Genomic DNA, 26892 nt, shown 5'->3' on the forward strand with positions numbered 1-26892 from the left:
TTTAACCTCCACAAAGTGATTCATTCCTCACACCACACAATACTACACTTTTATCCATTTACAGTTACATTTAATTACATAGAGCACAACAAAGCAAGTCATCACTTGTGTTATAGTGGTGTCTCTCTCTTTTCTAACTTTGTACAAAGTAATAAAAATAACAAAAGCTTAGGTTACAGAGAAAGTGCTGACTTTCAGAGAAAACGTAACTGGCCAATGAGATGCAAGAATGCAAGAATGCTGTGGTATAAATAAAAAGTATTTAATTCCCCCACCACCGAAAAAAACCCCTTGGACTACTTTTGTAGAATTCTTCAGTCTTTTTTTTTATTTTTGAACTAAGTTGCATAATGTGGTATTATCTTTCTGAATGGATTTGTTCCGCGCAGTCACCCCGAGACACTGTGTGTGTGTGTGTGTGTGTGTGTGTGTGTGTGTGTGTGTACTCTAATCATATGAATGCAGTATAAAAGCATTCCAGCTATATGAGAGACCAGAATAAGAGGTGAGTGGGGGACAAGCACCAGTCAGGGAATGTAGGCTTTAGCTAAAATTAGCTGATATTTGTTAAGTGTGGGTTTCAAATATCCAGCTGAGAGAAAGCTAGAGAAATGGGATGCTATAAAAGGTGGGAGGGGTTGTAGGACCTATAGATTGTTGACCACAAAAGCTCTCCTGACCCTGGGCCGGCCTCAGAAAATTCAGGGAAACTCTATCCAAGCTTGTGTAAGAAGTGGCTTTTTATCTACGCCTATAATTAATGACCCTCACAATGGGCCAGAGCAGGGCTGGGACAGATAGTGCTATCGAGTGTTCCTGAAAAGCAGTGATTGTGATTAATGTGATGGAGGAGACGGCGCAAGACACCAGTTTCCTTCCTCTCCTAATCACCACCAACGCACAGCTGTCAAGCGGTGTAAAAAAAAAAAGTTTCATCCTGCCAAAACTGAACTTTGATATCCAAGCACAGTATGATCTGATTCGGGAGGCTGGTTAGCAACGGTGTGTAACACTCCTGGACAAAAGGGCAAGCCCTGACCAGATATAGACTGCTGAAAGACATGCTAGAATATCTGTGTATAATAATCACGCCATACCAAACCCTCCCTTTTGTAAAGATGCCAAAGAAAGCAACATTTCAGGATTTGTATTATGTTTCTATCTTGGAATATAGCAGCAAATGAGGGATGAGAAAACCAGGGGATTGAACTTGCAACATAATGCAATTTTAATTTCCAAATTACAAAACAAAACAAAATGAATCATAATCCCAGACCATATCGGCAAATACGAATAATTAGCCTCCTAAATGGCTTTGCTGTGATTTGGGCTGTATTGTTGTAATCTATTCTAATCATCCTGCTTCACCAGAAGGAATTCACATTTATGTACAAGATCTGGAGTCAGATTCTACATTGCTCTACAAAAAAAATAAATAAATAAATAGTCACTCGCAGGAGATTAAACTCCAACAGACTCTTCAGGGAAAGGTCAGTGGACATCCTGTAGCTGTACAAAAGCAACGTCATGCTCCGAGCCTTGAAATACACCATGCTCACAAGAATAGTGCATTTGAACATTCCTCAGCTGACAAAGAGTGTTTTAAAATAGAACACTGCTGTCGGCGGAAGAGCTTTTCAAATCGTTTCTAATAGATCTTAATGGAAGTTAAATGAATATGGAAATGTTTATGCAGAGGCAATGACCACTGAAGCATGTGCACGTTTGCATAAGGATCTATTCTCGTCAGGGTTAAGGGCTGTTTATCTTGTTCGCGCTTGGTGTCCAAGCTCTTAATACTGGAACAAACCCGACGCCAGAGTCAGCTTTAGAACACATCGATAAATAAATCAGTCGTAAGTATCTGAAAAAAAAAAGCCATAACAATGAAAGTCTACATAAGGAGGTATAATAATTCCAAAGATGAAATTCTTTCCTCATCCATCCTTCCTCATCCATCTGCCAATCTTCCCCATACTGTGAACTGAAACATCATTTCCAGACTTCCGTTCTAGTCATAGCACCTGGCTTTTTTCTGGTCTTTTTTCCTCATAAAGCTGTCAGGAAGTCTGAGTCTCGGCTCTCGTCCTCTCCCTAGTCAGGACACGTCAACTGTGGCCTCTCCATCAGGGACGTCCAGCAACCTGCCTCCATCAGTTACTTTATAAACTAAACAGCGCTTTCGGGATCCAGGCCTGGCTTGGAGAACTGGGAAACAAAGAGAGCTCTGTGGTGCCTGAGCTCGTGGACGCAACAGTGTTTTGCTGCAGCTCCAAGAGCAACAGAGGCAGCTGTCTCGGTGCACCTCGGACTGCACGGCTCCCGCTCGGGATGGGATAAGCAGCAGTGAGAGTAGTGTGGAAGAATACACAGAGTTTATGCTTTTCAACGGGATGTGGCTTAGCAAATTAACCGGAATTCCCACCAAGCTACTCACTGAGTTACCCTTATTATGTTGGCTTGAAAAAGCCAACATTCTGTTTTGCTTATTGAGCATTACAATTCATTTACCCACAACTCGGGATGAATGGCTTTATGTGTGTCTCATGTATGTGAAACTCCATTTACTCACCCAGTTCGATCTATACTATCTGGCCAAAAGTATGTGGACACCTGAGCACCTGGGCTTTTCATTAGATTTTAGACCATGGCCAAGTGGATTTGTCCTTAGTCCATAGGAGGACTAGAAGTCAGGCAAAGATGTCAGGCATGATGCCAAAGGTGGTCATCCTGAAGGGGTTCGGTGGGATTGAGGTCATGACTTCTTCCAAACCATCTTAACCATGTCTTAATGGAGCTCATTTTGTGTACAGGGGCACTGTAATGCTGGTACACATGTACAAATCTTAATGCTGCAGCATACAAAGACATCTTAGGCAATTGTGCGGTTCAAAATTTGCTTGGAAAAAACTCACGTGTGTTTTAAGGTCCACCTACTTTTGGCTATACAACATAGTTCAGGCTCGTTAACCAAAACATGCGAAGCAGTGGTACTCTAAGATCTAAGAAACTCTACCCTGAGAAGGAAACACAAGGCGGCCCTTCACACATTTTACTGTTACATGAGAGCTGGCTGTTTTTACTGAATGAATCAGTTTTTTTTGGTTGTTGGAATTTATTCATGTCTATCACTAGTCACTACCAAATACCCACGGAGAACTCCTCCTACTGGACCCTGTAGTGTTATATGCTGGGAAAACGACACATGTACTCACTCAGCAGTGTTATGTCATGCTGTGTGTTGAGAAAATACTTAGTCCGCAGATTATGAAGCAGAAGGAAGGTAGTGACTATTTTTCTGAAGACTGTGGCAACATAGAATGAGTCAACTGACCACACAATGACTCAGCTGATCACAGAAAGACTCAATGCAGTGTTGTTTACTTGGGTATAGACTTCACAGGCAATGGCAGGAAGTGAACACCGCACCCAGAGAAATGCACCTGAAAAAAATCATAGCACAGCTTACTGATTTTACAACCTCCATTATTTAAGGAGTCTTTGAGGATTACCGCAGGGTGCGAGTCATATTACGACAAGATGGCAGGAATCGAGTCGTATCGCTTTGCAATTGCTTGAGAATTTCGCTTTGCTGTCCTAATCCTGTCACAGCAGTTGAACCAGGTAATGAATCAAACACATTATATCTCTGTCTCATTTTCTGTAACTTACACTGCCCTTAGGACCGCACCAAGCCAAAGCCACAGACAGAAGTTAATTCAAGTTTTAATTTATCAGCAGCTCCTGTTTCCATTTGCAAAACCTTCTTCAAATCCTTATGGTTGCAAAAACGATCTTTATACTCACAGAATTATTTTTCTTGGGCCTGAGATCAATTCACAACGTGTGAAATACGAATTGGACAAAGATGCTAAATGTCACAGTGATACACTAAATGTTGCATACACCCACAAAGCAGAGACTGAAAGGTGGTTCTGGGTTTGGCACGTTTTTAAGCTGTTTTATGAGTGTGAAACTCAAGCATGTGCTTCAGGCCTTAACACATTCAGGGTGCGGCTCCACACAGCCATCATCCTGGGAACACAGGCACTTCAAACGCTGACACAATTTAACACAGCGGGTGCTGTATAATGGAGCAGAGAAAAAGGCAGAAATTTTATTTTACACATTTCCTCCAAGCTTTAAGGCCAACTGTGCACCACCAGGCCATATAAGGCATTTCAGGAGAAGAAATGAAAGACAATTTTATTTTAATTCTTCTCAGTGATCCACTCTTGAGTTTAACGCCAGCGTCTTTCCATCTTGCCCCATTTGTGCCTGTCTGGAGAGTATAAATAACTTCCTCTGACAGGAAGAGCCATTATCTTCCATACAACTCGCCTCTTGTGCGTCACAATCCTGCTTTCATGGCTCTGTGTGTCCTTGTGCACTTAGAGGGTGGGTTTTATGGCGTACAAAGACACGTTATACAGCCACAGGATGGCCAGTCACATGTTAACATTAACCAGTCCATCTGTAAAAAGGTGAAATCAGAAGTCACCTGAAAATCTTCAGAGCCTTAACTATACTAAATACTTTCAGGAGATAGCAAAGAGTAATGCTTATTTCTATAACGCACCACATTAAAATAGGTTTAATTCTCAACACAATATGCATCCACACTGGTTTTCCATAAAAGGGTTCCAGAAGCCAGTTGGTATGCTTCCACTGCTGTCCTGACCACCCTGAAAACAGGGAGTGCTCAGGAGCATGAGGAACATCTCCGTCTGGGTGGGCTATCCATGTGCAAGATTCCATCAATGAATCCCAACAACTGTGTAGATATTGGAGCAGGTATGCTTTAGCAAACATGCATGTAAATTTCCAAAATCTTTCTCTTGCCGCTTTCCCCACCACACACACACATCGTACTTCCACAGACAGATGTTTATGTAAGACCTGTCACCTCACATTGCAGGCTATTATGTTGAAGAAATGCAGATCTACACCTTTAGGCAAGACCTGTATCAGCCATGTCTAACTGAGGCTCAAATCTATCCTCCCACACTGTACAAACAGACACACTCAAACTCTAGCCATTCATCGTCCATTCTGCACTGAGAGCAAGCGTGCCAGTAGCTCCGTGCTCTCCTCGGACCAACTAGCACCGGCTGCCAGAGATGTGCTTGGATTTATTGGAGCACCCAGGCTCCTCACTGTATACAGGGTTTCCACATCAGCAAACAGAACAAGGCTGACCTTAAAGAGTTCCAGTGCTGCCTCTGTAGACAGATTCATCTCAGATACCAAAGCTGAAGCCAAGACTAAGACAGATTTAGGGCTCCTAATTGAGGAAGCCACTTCCAAGAAAAAGGAAGTTTCCTCCACTGTTTGCGGACATTAGGTGCAACAGTCAATCACAGGAATAACAATGAGCCAGATGCTGCGAGCTTGAACCTCGCTCTGAAGGTGAGAGTTTCTGGAAACAGTTTACAAGCCAAAATAAAGCCATGTTGAGTTAAAGAAACCTTCAAACATGTTCATTTTCACTTTGACTTTGACGTGCCTTATTTTATTCGAGAATAAACACCGGCTTGACAATGTCCAAAGAAACAGAACACACAAACACAAACAGGCCTTCCTGCCAGAAATCCCCTGCTGCCAAAAAACTGGCTTTGTGAGAACTCTAAAATCAGCATGAGGCTTTTTATAGTGCTTCCATGTAGCACCTAGGAAGTCCCTGAAATGACAAATATACCAATTTTCTGAGAATAGGCTTGGAGCTGTTCTTCCAGGATGGATCTGGATGATAAAAATGGAACATGGGTGAGGGGGGAGATAAATGGGAAAAGTGAAGAGTGTGATGGGAGCTGCATAATCTTTGGGATTGTGTTTGCTATTCTTGCATTCTGAGCATCATGGAGCTGGTTATGTGTGTAGCTTTTGTGTGTGAGCATCATGTTCTTATAATAAGCATTGCTTATTTAAGTGGCAACATTGAAACATCAAATGAATTAGTGAAATTACAACTGAGGTTCATCCACGTCTCAAAAGCCTCCATTGTGAATTAAAATTTAAAAGAAATGCACTGTCAGATACTCACCCTGGAGATGGTAAGAGGCATGCTAAAGTCTTTGCCCCCCTGCAGTCTGAAGCCCCAGGGCGAGGGTCCGATCAGGGACACGCTGTAATTGCTGCTCATGGTGGTCTAGTTGTCAGGGTGTGTGTGTCTGTGTGTGAGGGATCAAGCACTTCCAAACTTAAAACCTGTGAGGCAATAGGAGAAAAAAAGATTAGGTTTTTGTCAGTCAAGCAGAGGTCATTTGTCCAAAAAGCAATAACAAAGTGCCCAAATGTGGTTTTATGTATTGAAGCAAGCTTGTCACTTAAAAATCCCAACACTCTTCATTCCACTCAGACTGAAAAACTAGAAATTCCAATGTGAACAAAAGTTGTGTAATGTGGATTATTTTCCACTAGCAGCATATCCTATTTTATCCACATTTTACTCCTCTTATACTACAGCAATAATAAAAGTTTCAATTTATTAATAAACAACCTACTTTTTATCTGTGAAACATTTTTCCTTAAGTAGTAGAAACAATAATTTCCTTACCAGCCTTTCTTTATTCATTTCTATTGACATTTTCCATACAAAAAAAAAACTTTGTGGTTTCTCGCCATCTCAAGGACTTTCCCCATGTCTGAACATTTACTGACTTACTTTTAAAAAGCACTGGACACTGGAGACTCCTTCCATGTTAAATAAACCCTGACCCTTACAGAAACCTTTACCTATTCACGATTAAACTGAATCTGTTTCTTATTAGCCTTAGTCCATGATACCTCAACAGCTTCTGACCAAGCAGTTTCCAGGGGTATACAGAAAATCGAACTTCTAACAAAATACCTACAATGGATGTACGAAGCTGGCTAAAACAGTGGGGTAAGAACTGTTTATGCTTCCTCGGGTGCAACCGGGCTAGTATTTCCGGCGTGGTAGCAGCTCAGAGGTGCTGTTGTGAAGGCGAATCCTTGACCAAACATAAACATACCAGAGGGGAGGATTAGAGAAGCTCGACGAAGGAAGCTTGACGAAGAATGTTTCCTCAGCGTAATACTGATGATTATAGAACTACAAATTTCCTGTTCAATGGGATTTGGGTAGTTCAAGCCTTGGAGAGGAGTTCATGCTGAGTGACTTTATCTCAAGGTTACAACTGCAAAACGCTGCCAACCCAGGGAGCCTGTTTCCCGAATAAGCGCTAAGGGTCATGACGATATTTTAAAGTGTCTATTCCTGAAAGAACAGACATGACCTGGAGGCAGTTTCATTCTTTACAAGTTGCATAGAGAAAGAAACATAATGGTGCTGAAAATTATTCATCATCAACACACAATGTTGTTTATCATGGACAGTTCGAAATACAACAAACACAAGGACTCGGATGGCAGGTGTTGCTACCAAACAGATTAAAAACATGCAAAAATCATTTCAGTTTGTTTTCTGGAAGGAGTCTCCACTGTCAGTGTTTTGCAACAGCCCGAAGTAGAGTTACTATTAAGAAGAAAGACTACGTAGTGCGTGTTAACCCTATAAAATGTTACACAATTATCAGAATATGAAAATATGGCTAATTACACACTGCTGTTTTTGAGCAGCTGTGTTTCTTGGTGTACCAGATGTTCCTCTGTCGAACATGCCTCAGGCTTTATTGTGGCTTTAATGAGAACAAAAGTCAGCATTGACATGTGTTAGGGCTGTGGCTCTGATAAGGGTCAGAGGTCTGCTAAATCTAGTGAAGGGATTTAAATGGACGGCTCTCCAGCATCTGTGTTCAAAACCGAGGCCACGCATTCCTCAGAAAGATGCATCACCAGATATTTAGCAATTCATTTCCACATATTTTACACCATCAGTGTAGAAATGGGAAGAAGTTGCTTTAATGTCTTTGGTCATGGACTATTCAGCTCATCAGGTGCTCATTTTGTAGTTTCTTTTGAAAGAAAAAAAAAAGTTTCCCGCTGCAGTTTATTTCATCATTCCTCTTCCTGTAAGGGCAGACACAGAGCCATTGCTCTGAGAAATAAGCTGAGCCAAAATTGAATAAATGCTTTTCTGGTGTGTGCAGATTACCGGCGTCGGCTTTCCGCACCTGACTAATGATCTAACCTGCCTTGTCTTGGGTTGATCTCATCTAGATTAGGAACTCTCCTGCTCTGATGGCTATTCGGCCCGAGATGCAGAGACACGATAAGCAGCGAGCTCCACTGCGCCTCTGGGAACATTCTAGCACAAGAATCCATGTGTAATTAAAGGACAGAAAGACTAAGTGGCTTACTTTAGCTCCACAATAGAACATATGCTGAAACATGATCCAGGACATTATCTGTGGAATGAATAAATTGCTGAAAGGGTGGATTTGCAAATGTTTTTTTTTTTTTTGCATTAAGTTATCCATTAAACTGTAAAATAAATTTGACAGAGCAAAGATTAGACTCTTAGCTATGTATTGTAGACAGAGTTTTTTACTTCTATTTTTTTTCCCTAATATATTCTTTGCTAAACCCTAATTGCTAGCTATTAACTATCTACCAACCAGAGAGGGCAAGCGCTAACGTGCTTCCTCTGAGACACGTGAAGACAGCCAACTGCATATTTTCAGACTGCTATTTACACTGATTCATGCAACGTAACACTCTCAAAGAATCTTCAGCATACATGAGCTGACAGAAAGCCATGACTGTCTCTGTGATTGACAGGAGAGAGAGAGAGAGAGAGAGAGAGAGAGAGAGAGAGAGAGAGACACACGATTCTAAAAATAATAACTTAATTACGATTTAACCCTAACCCATTCGCAAATAACTCCTATACTGACTTCCCAGGCACAGGTCACGAACAAGTTTATGCTGCCAAAACAAAAGTCGTCTTCTTCCCTACAGCGTCCCCTATGATCAATCAGAAGGGGGGGGGACTGGCGTGGCCTGAAATAGATGGTTTTATGTATCTGTCACCATGGCCATAACTAAGCTACAGCTGTGTGAAAGCGGGAAGGCGCACTTACAGTTCTAATGCAGTCGGCATTTCTGGGGTAAAGAGTCAACGTGCTGCCAAAAGGCTCGCCGCAGAAAGCCGGGGCTTTACTGGATCTGAGCTTACCAACAATGACCACATTTCTTTGAGGGGGGATTGGAGCTGGTGCAGTAATGGCAATAATAACTAACCCCCGATGTGCTGATGTACAAACCTAGCCAAGAATAAAATCTGCCAAAAATAGCAGGTTCGACTGATCCGGATTCAGTAAGGCAGCGTTTCGTTGAAGAGCTGTATGTGATTAATTTCATCTTCAGATTTTAAACTATTTTTATATGATAGAGTTGTTTCAGTAGGAATGCTGCTGTTCTTAATTCCAGGTTCACACTGGTGTCATATCCTGTATCTGAATGTTGTTTGTTGTTGCACAACACAATGGACATCCCTGGTTAGTGCATAAAATTAAGAAAACTTTCAGCCCAGCAGGTCACTGTTAAATATTTACCTGGCCTGTTTCAGGCTACACACATTAACACACACAAGGACTCATTTATAACCCAAGCAATGCAACAATATGCTGACTGATAGGGGATTTTTCCAAGCAAAAATATCATCACCATCTTCCTTGACTTGCTATGTATTTGTGCATTTGCAATGCTTTCAGCCTTTAAAAAAAAACACATACACACACAGGAGATTTGTAGCAGGTTTAAAAGCAAAAATGCCTTTAAAAAGGCATTTTCTTTTCCTTTTGCCACATCCCTTTTTTTCTACTTCCTGCCACTACCTGTGTCTACATCTGTTTTAGTACTCGAGTACATCCCTGTTGTCCCTTTTCTTTGAGGTTATGTTTCCTTGTAGGGCAAAAGTTTCAGAAATAGAGAAATTGTTTGGTATATTAACCAGCAATGAAAAATAACTGTAATAATTGTAGAATCGTAGACTGTGCTCCTGTTTTGTTTTTTCTTTTTCATTCAATTAAGTCAGCTCTCCTCTATAACATGACAGCTACCAATGAGAGAAGACAAAAGACTATCATGTCCTTGCAATGAGAAATTTAAAGCCAGCATCTTTTCAACCTAAAGCACCACAAAGCACCGTGACTCACTCATAGGAAAGCACGGTCTGCCCTCTTACACATACACAAGCCTGTGATCGGTCAGTGCCACTATGATTTATAGGGAGACCACTCGGAGGGACAGTGGGAGGAATTTTGCTCTCTAGGTCTCCCCAGGATCACCCCGTGACCACAAATACCCTGTGTTCTAATTCCTGGATAATCGGGTTCGTTGGTTTACATGGAGCTCATCTCAGACTCCTCAGCTAAAACCCATCTGCAGTCCCACCTTCCTACCTCATGCTAGCCCTCTTTTTAAGGCTTAATAGGTATGGGACATTTAACAGAGCGAGTTGGAACAACACCTGGTTTACACTGTGTGCAAATACCCTGAGAATATCCTGTCGTTTGCCACACACACACACACACACACACACACCACAGTCGAGCACAGCTGGCTAAAAGAAATTGACAGATTAAGTCATTTAACTGGTCTAAATGCAGTCACAGTGTGGTCGTGTATTAATGAACCGTTAAAACGACTCTGTAAATAGAGAATTAAGCTGTTTAAACAAATTCAGGGAAATTTAATTTTCCATTTAAAGACACTTAAAGATTATGAAATAAGTATACCAGTGTGTACACAAGTATAATGTGTGTGTTGGGGGGGGTGTCCCCACTAAAATACACACAAGGTAGCACTGTAAACCTGACTGGAAAGCACTTTGCTTATTCTGTTATTTCTGAATGGTCTGCTGTCAGACATGAAACACGACAGAGGGTTATAAAGGCTTCAGATTGCATGAACTGCACTGTTTTCTAAACTGTAGTCTAAATCTGTAGTCTTTTCCGAGTTTCTTGTTGATACTGCAGGTTTATGAAGCGTTATATCAGAGGCAGGACAGTTACCTCACCTCACTTCCCTGATGGCTGCCACATGAGCTTCCTCAAAAACAAACAAAACAATTAAAAACGTGTAATAATTTATCCCCGGTTTGTATAAAAGTGTGATATATGCGTGTTGTAAAATGTGCAGGGCTTTAAAAAAAAAATTGTTTACAAACACAGGACGGTGGTTTTTCGTTGTTTTTCGGAAACATCTGTCAAGCCTGCAGCTGAAGAACTAAAAACAAAACAAGTTTGTTCTTGGCCAATTTGTCTCCTGTAAATGTTCACATATGGACTAGTTATGTTATTTGGAATAACTGGCTGAAATTCAGCTAATATTTAAAACCAGTCGTCCTAAACTCTTCCTGAATGTTTAGCGGAAACGGTAATATCGCTTCTCTCAGTCCTACCTGTAACCAGCAGAAGGAAGCCGCCGCCGCCGCTCGCGCGCTCGCGTGTAACTGAAACCGTCGATGCTTCAGAGAAGCTTCGGAACCCAGGAGACAATTTGGACTTCCGCCTCTTCTTTCTCGACTCTGATTGGCTGGCACATGCGTGTGGGCGGTCCCCCCTGTCTCTACGTCGCTGAGAAGTTACTCTGAGACCCTGGGGCGATCACGTGGAGCTAACGGTAAAGCGTTGATAATAAACACAATAGTGCAGTTTTTTTTAAGGCTGTCAATTAAACCTGGGTTTAGATTTAAAGACATGGAAGAGTATTAATATGCAAGAGATTTTTCTTTTGTTATTATTTGTTAAAACTGAATGATTTGGAAAACTCTCACTTTGTGACTGTATAAATCAGTGATGCTAGGGATTGGAAAATAATCAAGGACAGGGTGATATGATGCATCCTGATTCAAGAAGGATAACAGAAAGTGGATTGTTTCCGTAAAACAGCATGCCCTGAAGTGTTTTATTCTCACGGTCACCCATTACTATGTTGAATGGCACTGAATGCTTTTTAAACCATTTATAGCTACATTAACTTTTGTGCAATGTCTATGAAGTAACTTCCTATTTTTCTCTTCCTGAGTATGTCCTGTGTGACAGAATAGTGCAATGGTGACGTGGATGTCACAAAACACCAGTGAGTTCGATCCTCAGCACCAGTAAGAGTACTGGGATGTATGGGAACAAATTGTGTTAACTCAATTCAATCATGTGAGTCAATTCAATGAACTTTTTCACAGTGTACTTTATAACAGACGATCTGTTTTCTCTCTCATGAAGTCAATAAGAGAAAAAAGCAAATAAAATAAAAAAAGTTCTCTATAATTGTTATTAAGACTTTCCAGATGTAGAAAACTTTCTGACACTGGAGATTCCTCCTATAAATGATAAACAAACAAGCCTGTATATTTTCTTTGTTAAATAACAACACTTTTTAAGTTGATGTACTATATTAGTATTCTTAGGTTACGTAGATCTGCCATACAAGTCCCTGTGAATGAGTTGTTGCTATAGAAAGACCAGCGCATTAATATAAACCTGTGATTTGATCGCGGCTATTTTCAGAGCGGTTATTATGGCAAATTAATCAACACGTCTAGCAGCTAACCAATGCTGTGGTATATGAATTAATAGCCTTCATGGTTTGCATGAAAGAGATGCATGTCTTGGTGGTTTAGTTCTCCTTTTACAAAACCTAATATTATCATCAATTCTGAGAAAAGATCCTTTTTTTTTTTTTGTAGATGAGCACAAATAACCATGAAGCTGAAGCGTACACTGATCCATGGCCAGTGGCGATACATTCTGCTTTTAATATATGAAGTGCTTTTCACAGGAATGACTAAACAGGCAAACAAAAGATGCATAGCCTACTCCTACGCAAGAATTAAGTCACGTTCAAAGAATGCAATTAAGTCAGTTGTAGGCGTGATATATTTGACTTGACTGGAGTGTGAGAATTTTTTTTTTTTAAGAAGTGCTGCGGATGAGGAAGCTTGAAGATGTTAGAAGTGACCCCAATACCTTAAATATCTCAAATAGAAAAGCTATAAAAATCCCAGCTCAGCATTTCAGCTCTGTCTTTATATTAAATGGACATAGATTTTACATTTTCAGTTATGGAAGAAACTAAAATGAAATTAGCACTTAATCATTAATAATAGTCTGGAATCATATCTGGAATAATTAACACTATACTATGCACTATACTTCCTGATTATTGCCTATCCTGCACTTTATTGCTTATCCTACACACCCTGATCATTTTTTTTGCTCACATACATAATTTGTAAATGTTAAATTATTTTAACCAGATCTACAGAACCTGACTTTTAGAACAGAGGAATAAAAATGTTCTTAAGTTGGGGTCAAGGTCATGTTGAGAAAGTCCTACAGACTGGACGACGCAGTAATCATAGCTTATTACGAACCTTTCTATTTTCCATGCCGTATAATCGATCTCCCATCCTTTATATCATTTATATTTATATTGTAGATAATTCTTAATCGAGTTAATAACAGTAAATTTTCTCTGCAGATATTTGTCCGTGCTTTGATGTAACAGATGGATGTTGGATGTGTCCTAAACCACAAAGCATGATTTAAAATAGCCCTGGTCGCGATGAGAAAAACAGGTAATCAATCACCTCAACACATAACAGCTCAGCGAATGAAAACACGCCTAAAAAAACACACGCACAGAGAGAGAGAGAGAGAGAGAGAGATGATGGTGTTTCTGTGATCTCAGATTTAGGAAGTTGGATGGTACAGCTCTGTGGGGGAGAAATGGTTTTCTACATGCAACAGGTGAAGTGGGAAATAAAACCTGCTGGGGTTGTGTGATACAACCTGACACAAAGAGGAGTCACTTAACACCCTGAAGTTTTTTTCTATAACCTCACATGCCAAAGTTTTATTATATCACATCATTTAATTAAAGAACTGCACATTGTACTTTGTCTGCATTTACTTTTTTTGTTGTTGTTGAATGTCAACAAATCAAATCACTTATCTTATAGTTGTTGTTTTTTTTCATGAACAAGACAGACAGATGCAGCTTGTCATTTCACCAAGAAACCACAAAGCCCTCCTTCCTGAAGACTTTTTCATGGCATGAAGTATCACGTTATGGCTTTACCTTTACCATGCCTATAAAGCCCTAACACTGGAGACTCCTTCCAAAAATGTCCAACAATCCAAACATGTAGGTTGTTTCTCTGGAAAAAAAAAAAAAATTAGAATAAGTAATAAGGAGAAGCAGCACACACAATTTTATTTGTTCATTAAAAAAAATTTAAGAAGAGATGAAGATCAGATCCCAGTGCAGGAGCCATTCGTGCAGAAACCCACACAATTCCAAAACATTAACAAACTTGCCGAATGTTTTAACTTGACCTCAAATGAAAATCAGTGCTGGTCACTCCCTACATGGTGAAGTAAATCTTTTCCCTTCAGTGTTAAACAGTGAGCAGACCGGCATGCCAGCCTCAGCCGATGGCAACAATGGGGGTTTTTTTCCACCACAAAAACTGAAACATATGAGAACTATCAGCACATGTTTTATATTTTGAAATTACTGCAAATATTTTTCCTTTTTTGGACTCAATGTTCCGGTTCATTTCTCTAGAGCTGCGAGGAAGCTGTTATTATGCAGCCAAGTGGCGCCGCCTGTTGGTCAAATGAAACACTGACGAAGCCAAATACCTTCTTTGGTTTTTAAAAAAAATATATAGATAGTAAATTATTAATAGCTAAACAATAATTTACCACTCACTCTCTGACTGTGAAGTATGTTACAAAACACACTGAGAACTTCTTATTTATAAAAGGTCATAAAAGGTTTTATGAACAAATGTATATTACAAACTATAAGTGTAATAGAGTAAGAGTAAGTAAGTGTAAACTATAACTATAAATAACATTATCATACATCATATTATTGTTTTTGTAGAATATATATATATATATATATATATATATATATTTATTTATGCTGTCACAGCTTATTATTTGGAACACCAGAAATGAACCTGCTTGAACATCCTGCATATATAAACACTTGATTACAATCAGCTTATGTTCTTTTAACCAAATTTAACCAAGTTGCTTTCATTTTTATTTTTGTTTTCTTCCATAACATATAGAGTTCGTTATCTTATGCCATATAAATACTGTATTTTGTGTATATTTTGATATTTTTATCTAATATTTCATTGGTTGTTATAAAATGCCTTGATTTTTTTTTTTTTTTGTAATTTAAAAAAATAACATAGCCTTATGAGGATTTTAAAAAGGCAAATATAATAGGTTTTCAAAAATGTATTAATTTATTAATGTGAATTAAAGCTTTATATAAAAACCAAATGTGAGATTACGTCCATTGTGTTTCTCTTTGTGTCAGTAACGAGAAATTTTCCGAATTCTCATGATATCCCATAAGGCCATGTTGCGTGACTGAGCAATCAATGTGCATTGTTGTTTTTGTGCCACTTGGAACAGCTTCACATCAACCTCCACAGACACTTCAGTTTGTAGCCACCTAATAAAGCACACTGTTATATTCTTCAAGCAAGATCAGTATTTACCCTTTGCAGAGCCGTGCATTCAAACAGAAATCCATATGTGTTTGGAAACTAGACTAGGAAAGAGCAAATCAGAAGAGAAAAAGCCAGAGGTAAGAGGAGTGACACGATCAATAACAGCCCTGTGGGATACAGTCGTGTTGAGAATTGGATGAAGCTGTGATGATTCTCCGAAACGCTAATCACAAGCACCCACAGGAGTTCTACTGTGTAACATCTACAATATCTTTATGAAAATCCTGGATGTTCTCCAGTAAATGATGTTATACATAAAAAACATTTTCTATTTTATTGGTTATACCTGGGATGCTCAACAAGCACATATGGATGTGGTGGTCAGGTGTCCACAAACTCTTATAGTTTATTATGCCTTCATTTCTAAAGTAGCAGTATTTCACACCTGTTCACCTATAAAGCATGAAAGCAAGAAAGTCCTACAGTCCAGCATACACTGATATGGGTAACATATTGTCTAACCTAGCTTATACAGTGCTCCCTGATCAATCGAACCAGAAAGCAAAAGAATCAGGAGAAACTCAATAAATAATGGAAATGACATTATGTAACACATTAGATAACATGAACCTCAAGATTAAGGTACATTATATTAATGCTCATGTTCATAATGTAATGTGAAGTGAGAGCAATCATTGTATGGTTGCTTGAGTGATTCTTGGTGCATACAAAAAACAGAAATATTGTATTCACATTTTGGAATGTATTATAAAATACTTCTGTATAAACTGACTGGACCTTTAAACTAAAATCTGCAGGAGTACAAATGGTGAAAAAGCAATTTGAACATGTCACAAAACAGTCTCTGAAAAATATTGCATGCTGGTTTATCAGAACACACACACACACACACACACACACAAAATTGCAGTATTGCATACTGTATAAACGGCACTCTGTGATCAATTTACACACAGTCACATATATTACAAACATCATACAGGTGTCATCATAAGAGTGTCAAGAAAAGTGTGTTTAGTGTAAAAACGCCGTATTGTTACACCCCTGAACTTATTTCTTGTCTTTCAGTGTCTCTTTCTTGCTCCCAGAAGAGAACGAGGGAGACTGCCAGAGACAAAGGTGCCAGAATTTGGCCGGTCATCTCAGTCCCAGTTATCTGAGTTTTATATGTATATCAGTTGTTTGATGTTCGACTGAGATATTCTAGCTTGAGAGTATTCAGAAACTGATCTGATATACACTGTATATATGATATACACGTGACATACTGTATTCCAACATTTTATCAGCTCCTTTGTAACTATGGCTTTAAATATAAAATAACAGATAATTGTCACACTATAGCTGCATGGACATTGTAGGGCTGCCATTTGATTGGGTAACAGGCCTTTCTTAGCTCATAGAGAAATAGAAGTTTTTGGTTTTTGTTAGAAATAGGAAAAAGTCTTTCTTCATCAAGCTTCTTTTACTATATTTATAAAATGCACTTGCTTCAAAACTAAAAAAAAAATGGTGGCTTGTTTCTTTGCATTGTGTTATAACCAAATTGTTTTTATATATACAACCCGTCATATACAACCCGACAAAAACAAAACAAAGTAGGAATAAAATCAATTTAATTGTTTTAGTTAATTGTTCTTCTCCCTGAATATTTTGGATTTTGTGCTTTGATACGTTGTGATCCATCTTCAGATTACTATGGATTAGGAGCAATAAAATAATAAATGAAAGAAATGATCTTAGTATAAAAAACAAAAGACAAGACATAAAAAGATAATGCTAAAAAAAAAAAAAGCTATGTTATATATGAACTTCTCAGTCCCTCTAAAAGAGGATACATATATTGCCAATACTATATAATAAGAATATTGCCATACTATATATAGTATGTCTTTGTTTTTGCTGAATAAAAGCAGTGTAAAAAGATTAGCCATAGTTCAAACTGATTGACATTTCCATCATTGTATTGCTATTTAACAGAATTCAAAGCCATGTAGTGTAGGTGTGGTGTGAGATGAGGCAAAATGTTACCAAGCACACTGGATATAACTAGGGATGTAGCAATACTGACAGCAAAAGGATATTAGTGTACATGAATGTATGATACAGATATGGTATCCACAGAAATTGTGCATGAGTGTATTAGAGTAATTGAACACATGGTGGTTTCCGCTCTTCCAGCAGCAGGTTGGTCTCTCCGATCTGGGCAGTTTTCTTCACCGTCCTCTAGCTTGTATTCTCAGACAGGTCTTTCCCTGAGTGGCCTGACAACTGACTGTCTGCTGATGATATCTGGTATAACAGTGTTCTCATAAATGTCTTTGTTTTTAGGTTTTATCCTGAAGGTCTTCAACAGCTCTTGTGTTGTTAAGAGGACGCAATCTGTTCCTCCTGTTCATTATCTTTCTTGTGATCCTCTCCTGGCCTCGTCATAAGAAGGGGTATGGTGGCCATGTTTGCTGAATCAGACACCAGACCTTGGTCACAGATGCACAGTGAGACTCCATCCAAGACAGCTGGCTGTGTTGGATAAATAAATTGATTATTCTATCTGTTGCTGGTATCCAGAGATCTTTAACCAAATCAAAACTGGATAGAATGGACCCATTCTGGTAGACTAACTGGAACCAGTACATTACCTTCTCTTGAACCAGGTGGTTCTTGAAGTTGATTTCCTGCTCAAGTTGATGCCTCTGCTCCTTTTCCATGAGCTGGTTAGATGACTGCAAATTTCTGAGCAATGGAGCCTGCTGGGTCAATGGATCCAACATTACATCATTACAAACCTGCAGAACAAAATGTGTTACAAACAGAAACTATCTGTCGATGGTATATTGAATAGAAATTGAAAAAGAATTTGGCCCTAAAAGCACAATCTATTTATAAAATCTGCAAATAAATCCTATTCTGTCTACTCAAACTCACACAGTACCAATGATACAAAAAGTGAGAGAGTTGGATTCAGTGATAAGGATCTAGCTGCCCTCTAGCTAACCTGGACAACATGTTCTTACAGTTCACAAACAAATGTTCAAGATTCAAGAAGATTTTATTGTCATTTCAACCACATATAGCTGACGCAGTACATAGTGAAATGAAACAACGTTTCTCCAGGATCTGGTGCTACAGAAACATACAACATAAAGTTCAAACACAAAAAACAACACAGAGCTAGGACAGAAGTTTGTCCTAGCTACATAAAGTGCAAAGTGTGCAGCTAGGTGCAAACAAAGCAACGACAAGACAGTGCAAAAACAATAAGTACAAAAAAGACAACACAAAAACACAGGACACTTGGTGCCGAAAAAGAACATGTGCAGTGAAATGCAAATGAAATGAAATAAAATGATGATGTACAACTTTGAGACCTGACAACATGTATTGTGCACAGGTGAGAGAGAGAGAGAGAGTGTGTGTGTGTGTGTGTGTGTGTGTGAGAGAGAGAGAGAGAGAGAGAGAGAGAGAGTTTGGTACAGTTCAGTCCTGGGTGTTTAGGAGCCTGATGCCTTGAGGAAATAAACTGTTACACAGAATGCTCCGGTACCTCTTTCCAGATGGCAGGAGGGTGAAGAGTGTGTGTGAGGGGTGTGTGGGGTCATTTACAATGCTGTTTGCTTTGCGGATGCAGCGTAATGTAAATGTAATGTAAATGTAATGTAAATGTAATGTAAAGTGTTACATTTGATCTTCCAGTCTGTGATGGCAAGGGCAGAATTTCAGTTTGTGGAAGCTCCTCTGCTAGGTTGCTGGCCTTACTGTCTGTGAGCACCTTAACAATCTCAGAGAGTTTTAGACTAGAGCCACTCTAGGGGAGCCAGCTGAGGTGGTATGGGCACCTTACAACCGCTTCCTGGGGTTGGGTTATTATCTGACACTTTCCATGAGACAGAGACTCCAGACCCAGGAGGACCCACTGAAGAGATTACATCTGACACTTGGTTTGGGGATATCTAGGAATGACTATAGTCTGCCTCTATGATCCCCACCAGGAAATATGAAAAGAATGTATTTATAAAAAGCTGAGTTTATTTTACATTTTCCAGTTTCCAAAAGCATTGTAGAACAGCAGGTTCATTGCCACCTCACAGCTCCAGGGCCCCCAGTTCAAACCTGAGCTCTGGTTACTGTCTGTGAGTTTCTGAGTTCTCCAGTTTCCTCTAACCTCCTAAAAATTCCACTAACATAAATTATTTGTAGGTATGAATGAACGTCTGAATATGTGTGTGCATGGTGCACTACAATGGATTGGTGTCACATTCAGGATGTATTCCTGCCTCATCCCAGGATATGTTTCACTAGATTAGGATATGTTTCACTACATTACACTACACTACTCAATCTTATCCAAAAACCTGTTATCCATGTTAACCAAAAATCGTATCCATTTCACCTGTTTAATCAGATCAGTTTAGTCTCCCATCAATTAGGAAATTTTCTTCCAGTTAGGCTCTAATGAAAGCCTGCAGCCACACTGGCCCTTTGTAAATAAGACTGAAGGCCCCTAGCTGATAAAATAGGTTAACTTTATACAAGCTACTCGATTGATTATCCGTTTTTCTATTACCTTGCAACTGGATTAACTAATTGATTTGCTACTTGTCACAATGTTACTGCCCAGCACTGTCAATAAGTAATTACAATTCTTAATTGTGGAAGCAGACAACCTTGAATCTATCCAAAATACATCAGCCAATGAGGATGAAGGACCAAAAAAATTATTAAATCATTATGAAACTCACTGTGTGTCCAGTGAACACTGAAGACACTGAGAGGAACTTTGTCCTTGAAGTTGATGACTGCATGCTGAGCACTGAATTCCTTAATGAAAAATCACTGTTTGACCTGGGGACACACTGCTTACGGGGAGTCTTGTTCAAGAAGTGCAGACATGGCACCTTCTCAGCCAGAGTGTCCCTGTAACATTCAAGTATTAAAGAACAGGATTGAGAGAAAGAAGACCAAGAATGCAGTTTGTATTGTTCAACTGGTCAAGCTGAGATGTGAAGAAGTGGATGGGAACCTGTATTTGGAGTGGATTATGGCGTAGATGAAAGGATTATAAATGGCAGAAGCTTTGGCGATGACTGCAGGCACTGCCTTGGAATACGGTGTCAGGATGCTGCTATAACTGAAATGTAGAAATGTCAATTATATTTTTATCTGTTTAATTCTATAATGTTCTATAATGCTATGATATTTCTACATTAACAACTCATTCACATGTATGGTGGACGAGCCACATATTCCAAAGCTAATGTCTCCTGCGCCAAGTTTTCTGCTACAGAAAGATCTACCGGACAACAGAAAATAACTAATTTATTTCTATCACTGAAATGGTGGATTAGTTGTTAAAGCATTGACCTATTAAACAGAATATAAACAGAGTCCAAATCGCTGCACTGTTAAGCTTCTATGGTTGAATCAAGACCTTTAGCTCTCAATTGCTGTATTATAAACTAAATAAAAGCATCACCCAATTGAGCAAAGAAATGAAGTGAACTGGTCAGCCTTGGACGAGATGTAGATAATCATTTCACTTCATTTCTTTGCTCAATTGGGTGATGCTTTTATTTAGTTTATAATACAGCAATTGAGAGCTAAAGGTCTTGACTCAACCATAGAAATAATTCTAACTCCATTAGAAAAAGATAGACTGACTTGTAGGATAAGGAGTATAAGGAGCGCAGTGGTACACTGGTAGGTGGTAAGGTACAACTCAAATCTGTTCTGGTCTGCACGTGAGAAATGACCTTTCTTATCTCTCTACTCTAGTAAACTGCACTCCTATAAGAGGTTTAAACCAGCAGACTTTGCTGTTTGCCACCACTATCCTCCACTGCTTAATATGACAGGCTTGTTTTAGTCCCTGAAGGTTGGAATATTGGATTGGATCCTTCTTTGAATACCATGCATTTATGTTGTAGTTAAACACATTTCTGTTTCTTATAAATTATTTGCAGTATTTACTGCTCAATTTGTAGCTCAATGATAAACTGATGTAAGCCGGTCAGACTTGGTCTGTCTGACTGTGCCTCCGGTCACTGTTACGTGTCAACTCACATCACATCATTTCGACACTTCTGTGTATGAACCTGGTGTTTACCAGTTCTGGGCTCCGTGGAAGAAAAGCTCAAATGTTTGGAAAAAAGGAATGAAATAAACCAGTTTATCAATTGTACAACACAACACACTTCAAAGAACGATAGGGAGCTCTGTGTATTGAATATCAGCAAAAAAATATCTGTAGCTACCCTGCCCAGGCGATGAGAGTAACGAAGGCGTAGGGTGACCAGGACAGCACATACACGACAATGACCACAAAGGCAACCTTCGCCAGTTTCCACTCTCTGGTTATAGACTGCTGTTGACCCAGTGTGGTGTTCCTCATCTGTGTGCCCATGCTCTCTAGATCTCTGAAAACATGAAATGAAGCTTTTTCATTGTTACTGTAACCCATCATAAATTGTAAATCCTAAAAACTAGATTCTCCCATGTGCAGTTTTATATATATATATATATACACTATATTGCCAAAAGTATTCGCTCACCTGCCTTGACTCGCATATGAACTTAAGTGACATCCCATTCCTAATCCATAGGGTTCAATATGACGTCGGTCCACCCTTTGCAGCTATAACAGCTTCAACTCTTCTAGGAAGGCTGTCCACAAGGTTTAGGAGTGTGTTTATGGGAATTTTTGACCATTCTTCCAGAAGCACATTTGTGAGGTCACACACTGATGTTGGACGAGAAGGCCTGGCTCTCAGTCTCCGCTCTCATTCATCCCAAAGGTGTTCTATCGGGTTGAGGTCAGGACTCTGTGCAGGCCAATCAAGTTCCTCCACACCAGACTCTGTCATCCATGTCTTTATGGACCTTGCTTTGGTCACTGGTGCACAGTCATGTTGGAAGAGGAAGGGGCCAGCTCCAAACTGTTCCCACAAAGTTGGGAGCATGGAATTGTCCAAAATGTCTTGGTATGCTGAAGCATTCAGAGTTCCTTTCACTGGAACTAAGGGGCCAAGCCCAGCTCCTGAAAAACAACCCCACACCATAATCCCCCTCCACCAAACTTCACACTTGGCACAATGCAGTCAGACAAGTACCGTTCTCCTGGCAACCGCCAAACCCAGACTCGTCCATCAGATTGCCAGATGGAGAAGCGTGATTCGTCACTCCAGAGAACGCGTCTCCACTGCTCTAGAGTCCAGTGGCGGCGTGCTTTACACCACTGCATCCGACGCTTTGCATTGCACTTGGTGATGTATGGCTTGGATGCAGCTGCTCGGCCATGGAAACCCATTCCATGAAGCTCTCTGCGCACTGTTCTTGAGCTAATCTGAAGGCCACATGAAGTTTGGAGTTCTGTAGCGATTGACTCTGCAGAAAGTTGGCGACCTCTTCGTACTATGCACCTCAGCATCCGCTGACCCCGCTCCGTCAGTTTACGTGGCCTACCACTTCGTGGCTGAGTTGCTGTCGTTCCCAAACACTTCCATGTTCTTATAATACAGCTGACAGTTGACTGTGGAATATTTAGGAGCGAGGAAATTTCACGACTGGATTTGTTGCACAGGTGGCATCCTATCACAGTTCCACGCTGGAATTCACTGAGCTCCTGAGAGCGACCCATTCTTTCACAAATGTTTGTAAAAACAGTCTGCATGCCTAGGTGCTTGATTTTATACACCTGTGGCCATGGAAGTGATTGGAACACCTGATTCTGATTATTTGGATGGGTGAGCGAATACTTTTGGCAATATAGTGTATATATATATATATATATATATATATATATATATATATATATATGCAATAGGGTCCAGAACTATGCATCTGATACCAAGAACTCTGTATTTTATCAGAGTAGAAATTATTATGCCAGTGTTACTGGAATGGGCCATGAATCCACTGTGACCCTAAATCACTACTCACAACAACAAATTTCTATGTAATATAACATAAATAAGTAAATATGTCAACTTAATATGGTTATTCCACAACGCTTGAATTATTTAAGAAGGTAAAGATATTTGGTCTACAATAATGCACTCATTCTAATACGTCATTGTTTCTATAGTAACACCTCTATAGTAACATCCAATCGTAGAATATGGGTTTTCAAGTAAAACATATGTCTGCTTTAAATAATGTTTTGTTTTTGAATGTCAACCAGTTTAAGAGCCCTAATGAGAAAAAAAAATGATGTAGGTGCTTTCTATAGCTTTACCTGCTCGTGTTACGAATAGCTAGAAACATGAAGACATAGCAGTAAGATATGATGCCCAAGGGGACAAAAAAGACCAAGCAGCACAGCATGAGTGTGTAGCTTTTGTTAGCTGGAGTTGCTGTGACATAGTCCCAGGTGCAAGATGTCATGAGGCCTTCTGGGATATAGGAGCCTGTCAATAAGAAAACACAAATGGCAAACACAAATCATATGCTAGGGCCTTCATAGTCACTCGATCTCAAACTAATTTGAGATTTTGGAGCATTGTGTTAAGACAACTTACACCACCACCATGAGTAAAAGATCAAATGAAGGAATATTGCTTGGAAGACAAATAGAAATCCATAGACTTTTAGAATTAATGCCACATTTAAGTGAAGAGGCTTGAGGTGGTCTAACACCATACTTTTTTGTAATGTATTTGTATTTGAGGTGCATGCTTCTTGTATTGGTTTAAGATCTAACAAAGATGGCCAATGAAACATGAACCACAAATATGAAGCAAAACTGAGTACAAAATAGCTGTTAACACTTACTCCATCCAAGTAAAGGTGCTGAACTCCAGGCTAGTGAGTAAACCCACACTAGAAGGATGCTGATAAGTGTCCGCCGTTTAGAGGTCCACCTGATTGCCTGTAGTGGCTTGGTGATTACTACGTAGCGGTCAATGGAGATGGCCACCAGGTTAATCATGGAAGTGATGCCAAACAAAGCACCACAGAAGGCATAGATCTTACACCCTAAACAGCAAAGCAATGCAGAATCACTTCTGACAGCTTAAGAGAAATTCTTTCTGGGAGATTGGTATGTTCATTAAAATGTTTAAATGTTCAAAAATACGATTTCTATAGGTTCAAAAATGTTTTTAAAATATATTGCATTGTTAATATGTAACTATGTTGAGTAAATGTTATATACATGTTTCATGACCTTTAACAGATGACTTGTGGAAAAGGATGTTTGAAGCATGTGGTGTTCAATGGATTCACATATTTAAAAAAAAAAAAAAACATACTCATAAACACGCAGTTTTTGCACATAACAGTTTTTGGACATCGACTAGGTCTGTAACCTTAAACACTTTTGCACATTACTTATCTTGTTCTTCATCTCATTCTCCATATTTATTCCTAAATCTCTGTATTTAGTATTTTTCTGCTATATTTTGTTATATTGCTATATTCTGCTATATTTTGTAATATTTTATATTTTGTTATTTGATATATTTTTTGTTATATTTTATTTGATATATTTTTTTTGTTATATTTTTGTACCCTAATTTGGGTATTTTAGTATTTTTCTGCTATATTTTGTAATATTTTATATTTTGTTGTTTGATATATTTTTTGTTATATTTTATAATTTGTTATTTGATATATTTTTTGTTATATTTTTGTACCCTAATTTGGGTATTTTAGTATTTTTGTTATATTCCTTCCTATTTTATCTATTACCTGTGTTTGTGGATACTGCTGGAAACTGTGAATTTCCCTTTGGAATAAATAAAGTATCTATCTATCTATCTATCTATCTATCTATCTATCTATCTATCTATCTATCTATCTATCTATCTATCTATCTATCTATCTATCTATCTATCTATCTATCTATCTAAAAAAACAAGAGAGCTACAGTACCTGTTTTTCCAAACACCCACTCCTTATACAAACTACTGACAAAAAAGATGGGTGACTGAGTGATGGCCATGAGGAAATCGCTCACAGCAAGGTTGACAATGAAGTAGTTGGGTGGAGAACGTAGTTTCTTGTTACTGGAAGGAAACATGGAAATATACAGTATATAGGTGATGATAATTAACTGACTGCTAAAAAATAGTATTATGCACAGGCTCTTGACATCTGTTAAATCCTTAACTGCATTAGGATAGAAGCAGTACAATGGTAGGAATGTTCATTATAGTTACATGGAGCAGTAAATAATCCGGCTTTCTCACGGTTTGCCTTGACTTAGTAACTGACTGGACCATGATAACTATATATAATAAATAGATCAAAACTCAACAACAGTTGAGGTGCATTTTACACTTTAAGCTCCACCCATGTGTTACTATCACATCTCTTAAAAGCTTGTATACTGATATGCATGCATCAATGTATAATGTGCCTGTCAAACTTAAAAGTTACTGTAGAAGTGCACCACATGCACCCTTCCAGGTAAAATATTTTATTTGTAATGGCTTACCATGATCCCTGTACAATATTATGGAAAGCAAAATTGTATATTCTGTATTCTATGCTAATTTAAAAAATCCACTGCTTTGGTCATTCAGAACAGTGTAAGATAAGATGACCTACCAGAAGAATGCATACATAACCAGTGCGTTCCCGATGACACCCACAGCTCCGATGATTGCCACGAAGAAGGCCACGATGTAGTGTGCGTGATCTGGAACATCCACCTTTCTGTAGAAACCACGATCCATGTCTAAATTCTGCTGTAACAACAGATACAGATGGAAGACAATCTATCACACTGCTTCATGCTCCCTATCTAGCTAAACCTGCACTCTCCCTCTCTCTGAATGATTCCCCACCCTCTCTCTCTCTCTGTCTCTCACCCTCTCTCTTTCTCCAGTTATATAAGGCTACAAATAAACACTAGATGTTACATATGATGTTAACTGATGACGTGGAATCAATACAACCCAAACAATTATACAAATCTGTGAGATCTTTCACTTTTTAATTGGGTAAATGACAGGATGCAAGTATATATATATGTACGTGAATAAATAGCAAATCATTCGTTCATTCGTTCTTTCACTTCATCCCATTACATTGTGAGTCCCCCCTTGAAGAACTGGGATCAATCAATAACACTTAAAGGCTTTCTTTTATTGTAGGAGAGAGCAGCCACAACATCTTGCAACAAGTAGAAGCCATCACGTTTTTGCTGTTAGCAAAATTAGGGGTTGGTGGAACAGGTTGGAACATCAACAACATCTGCATTCACTCATCAAAGATGCAGCTAAATTGTAGGCAAGACACTAGAAGTGTATGGGTTAATTCAAACACGTCTTTGCCAGTGAATTGCTGATATTTTGCAAGTATCTCAAAAATGTTTGTATTTATAAATGAACATCTACAGTATTTTTATGCAAATGATTCTTTGTCTAAATAAACATGAATACCTTTGACATTTACAATCAATGTAGACATTTTTCCTTGGATCCCTCTCTTTTACATCTTGATGCACTGATTGCCTTCACCAT

The 26892-nt window shown here is 39.0% G+C and overlaps 2 protein-coding genes and 1 long non-coding RNA gene across 5 annotated transcripts in view; 1 reads left to right on the top strand and 2 right to left on the bottom strand.

Annotated features, from left to right (window-relative positions):
* Positions 1-11461, bottom strand: part of pdlim5b (PDZ and LIM domain 5b) — a 56317-nt gene extending 44856 nt beyond the window's left edge. For 2 of the 3 annotated variants that reach the window (XM_058411308.1, XM_058411307.1), the window contains exons 1-2: positions 11330-11459; positions 6044-6207 (exon numbers count right to left, since the gene is read on the bottom strand). In XM_058411308.1, coding sequence (XP_058267291.1) covers positions 6044-6142 — 99 coding nt within the window. In that variant the 5' untranslated portion in view covers positions 6143-6207; positions 11330-11459. Of the gene's footprint in view, positions 1-6043; positions 6208-11329 lie in introns of all 3 variants that reach the window. The other variant, XM_058411306.1, reaches the window with a different exon arrangement.
* A 112-nt stretch (positions 11462-11573) lies between these two features.
* On the top strand, positions 11574-15049 carry LOC131366665 (uncharacterized). Its single transcript, XR_009206850.1, has 3 exons — positions 11574-12083; positions 13411-13507; positions 13621-15049. It is a non-coding gene; the product is annotated as an uncharacterized LOC131366665 (long non-coding RNA).
* Positions 15050-15605: 556 nt separating this feature from the next.
* On the bottom strand, positions 15606-26115 carry opn4xa (opsin 4xa). Its single transcript, XM_058411309.1, has 9 exons — positions 25976-26115; positions 25298-25431; positions 24197-24400; positions 23661-23832; positions 21682-21843; positions 20451-20558; positions 20170-20344; positions 18070-18216; positions 15606-17950 (listed from the first exon to the last, which is right to left on the bottom strand). Exons 1-9 carry the CDS (start codon positions 26101-26103, stop codon positions 17798-17800), a joined length of 1383 nt encoding a protein of 460 aa, XP_058267292.1. The 5' UTR covers positions 26104-26115; the 3' UTR covers positions 15606-17797.
* Positions 26116-26892: the final 777 nt, after the last annotated feature.

This window comes from Hemibagrus wyckioides, linkage group LG16 (genome assembly GCF_019097595.1).
Source record: "Hemibagrus wyckioides isolate EC202008001 linkage group LG16, SWU_Hwy_1.0, whole genome shotgun sequence".
Classification (NCBI taxonomy): Eukaryota; Metazoa; Chordata; class Actinopteri; order Siluriformes; family Bagridae; genus Hemibagrus; species Hemibagrus wyckioides.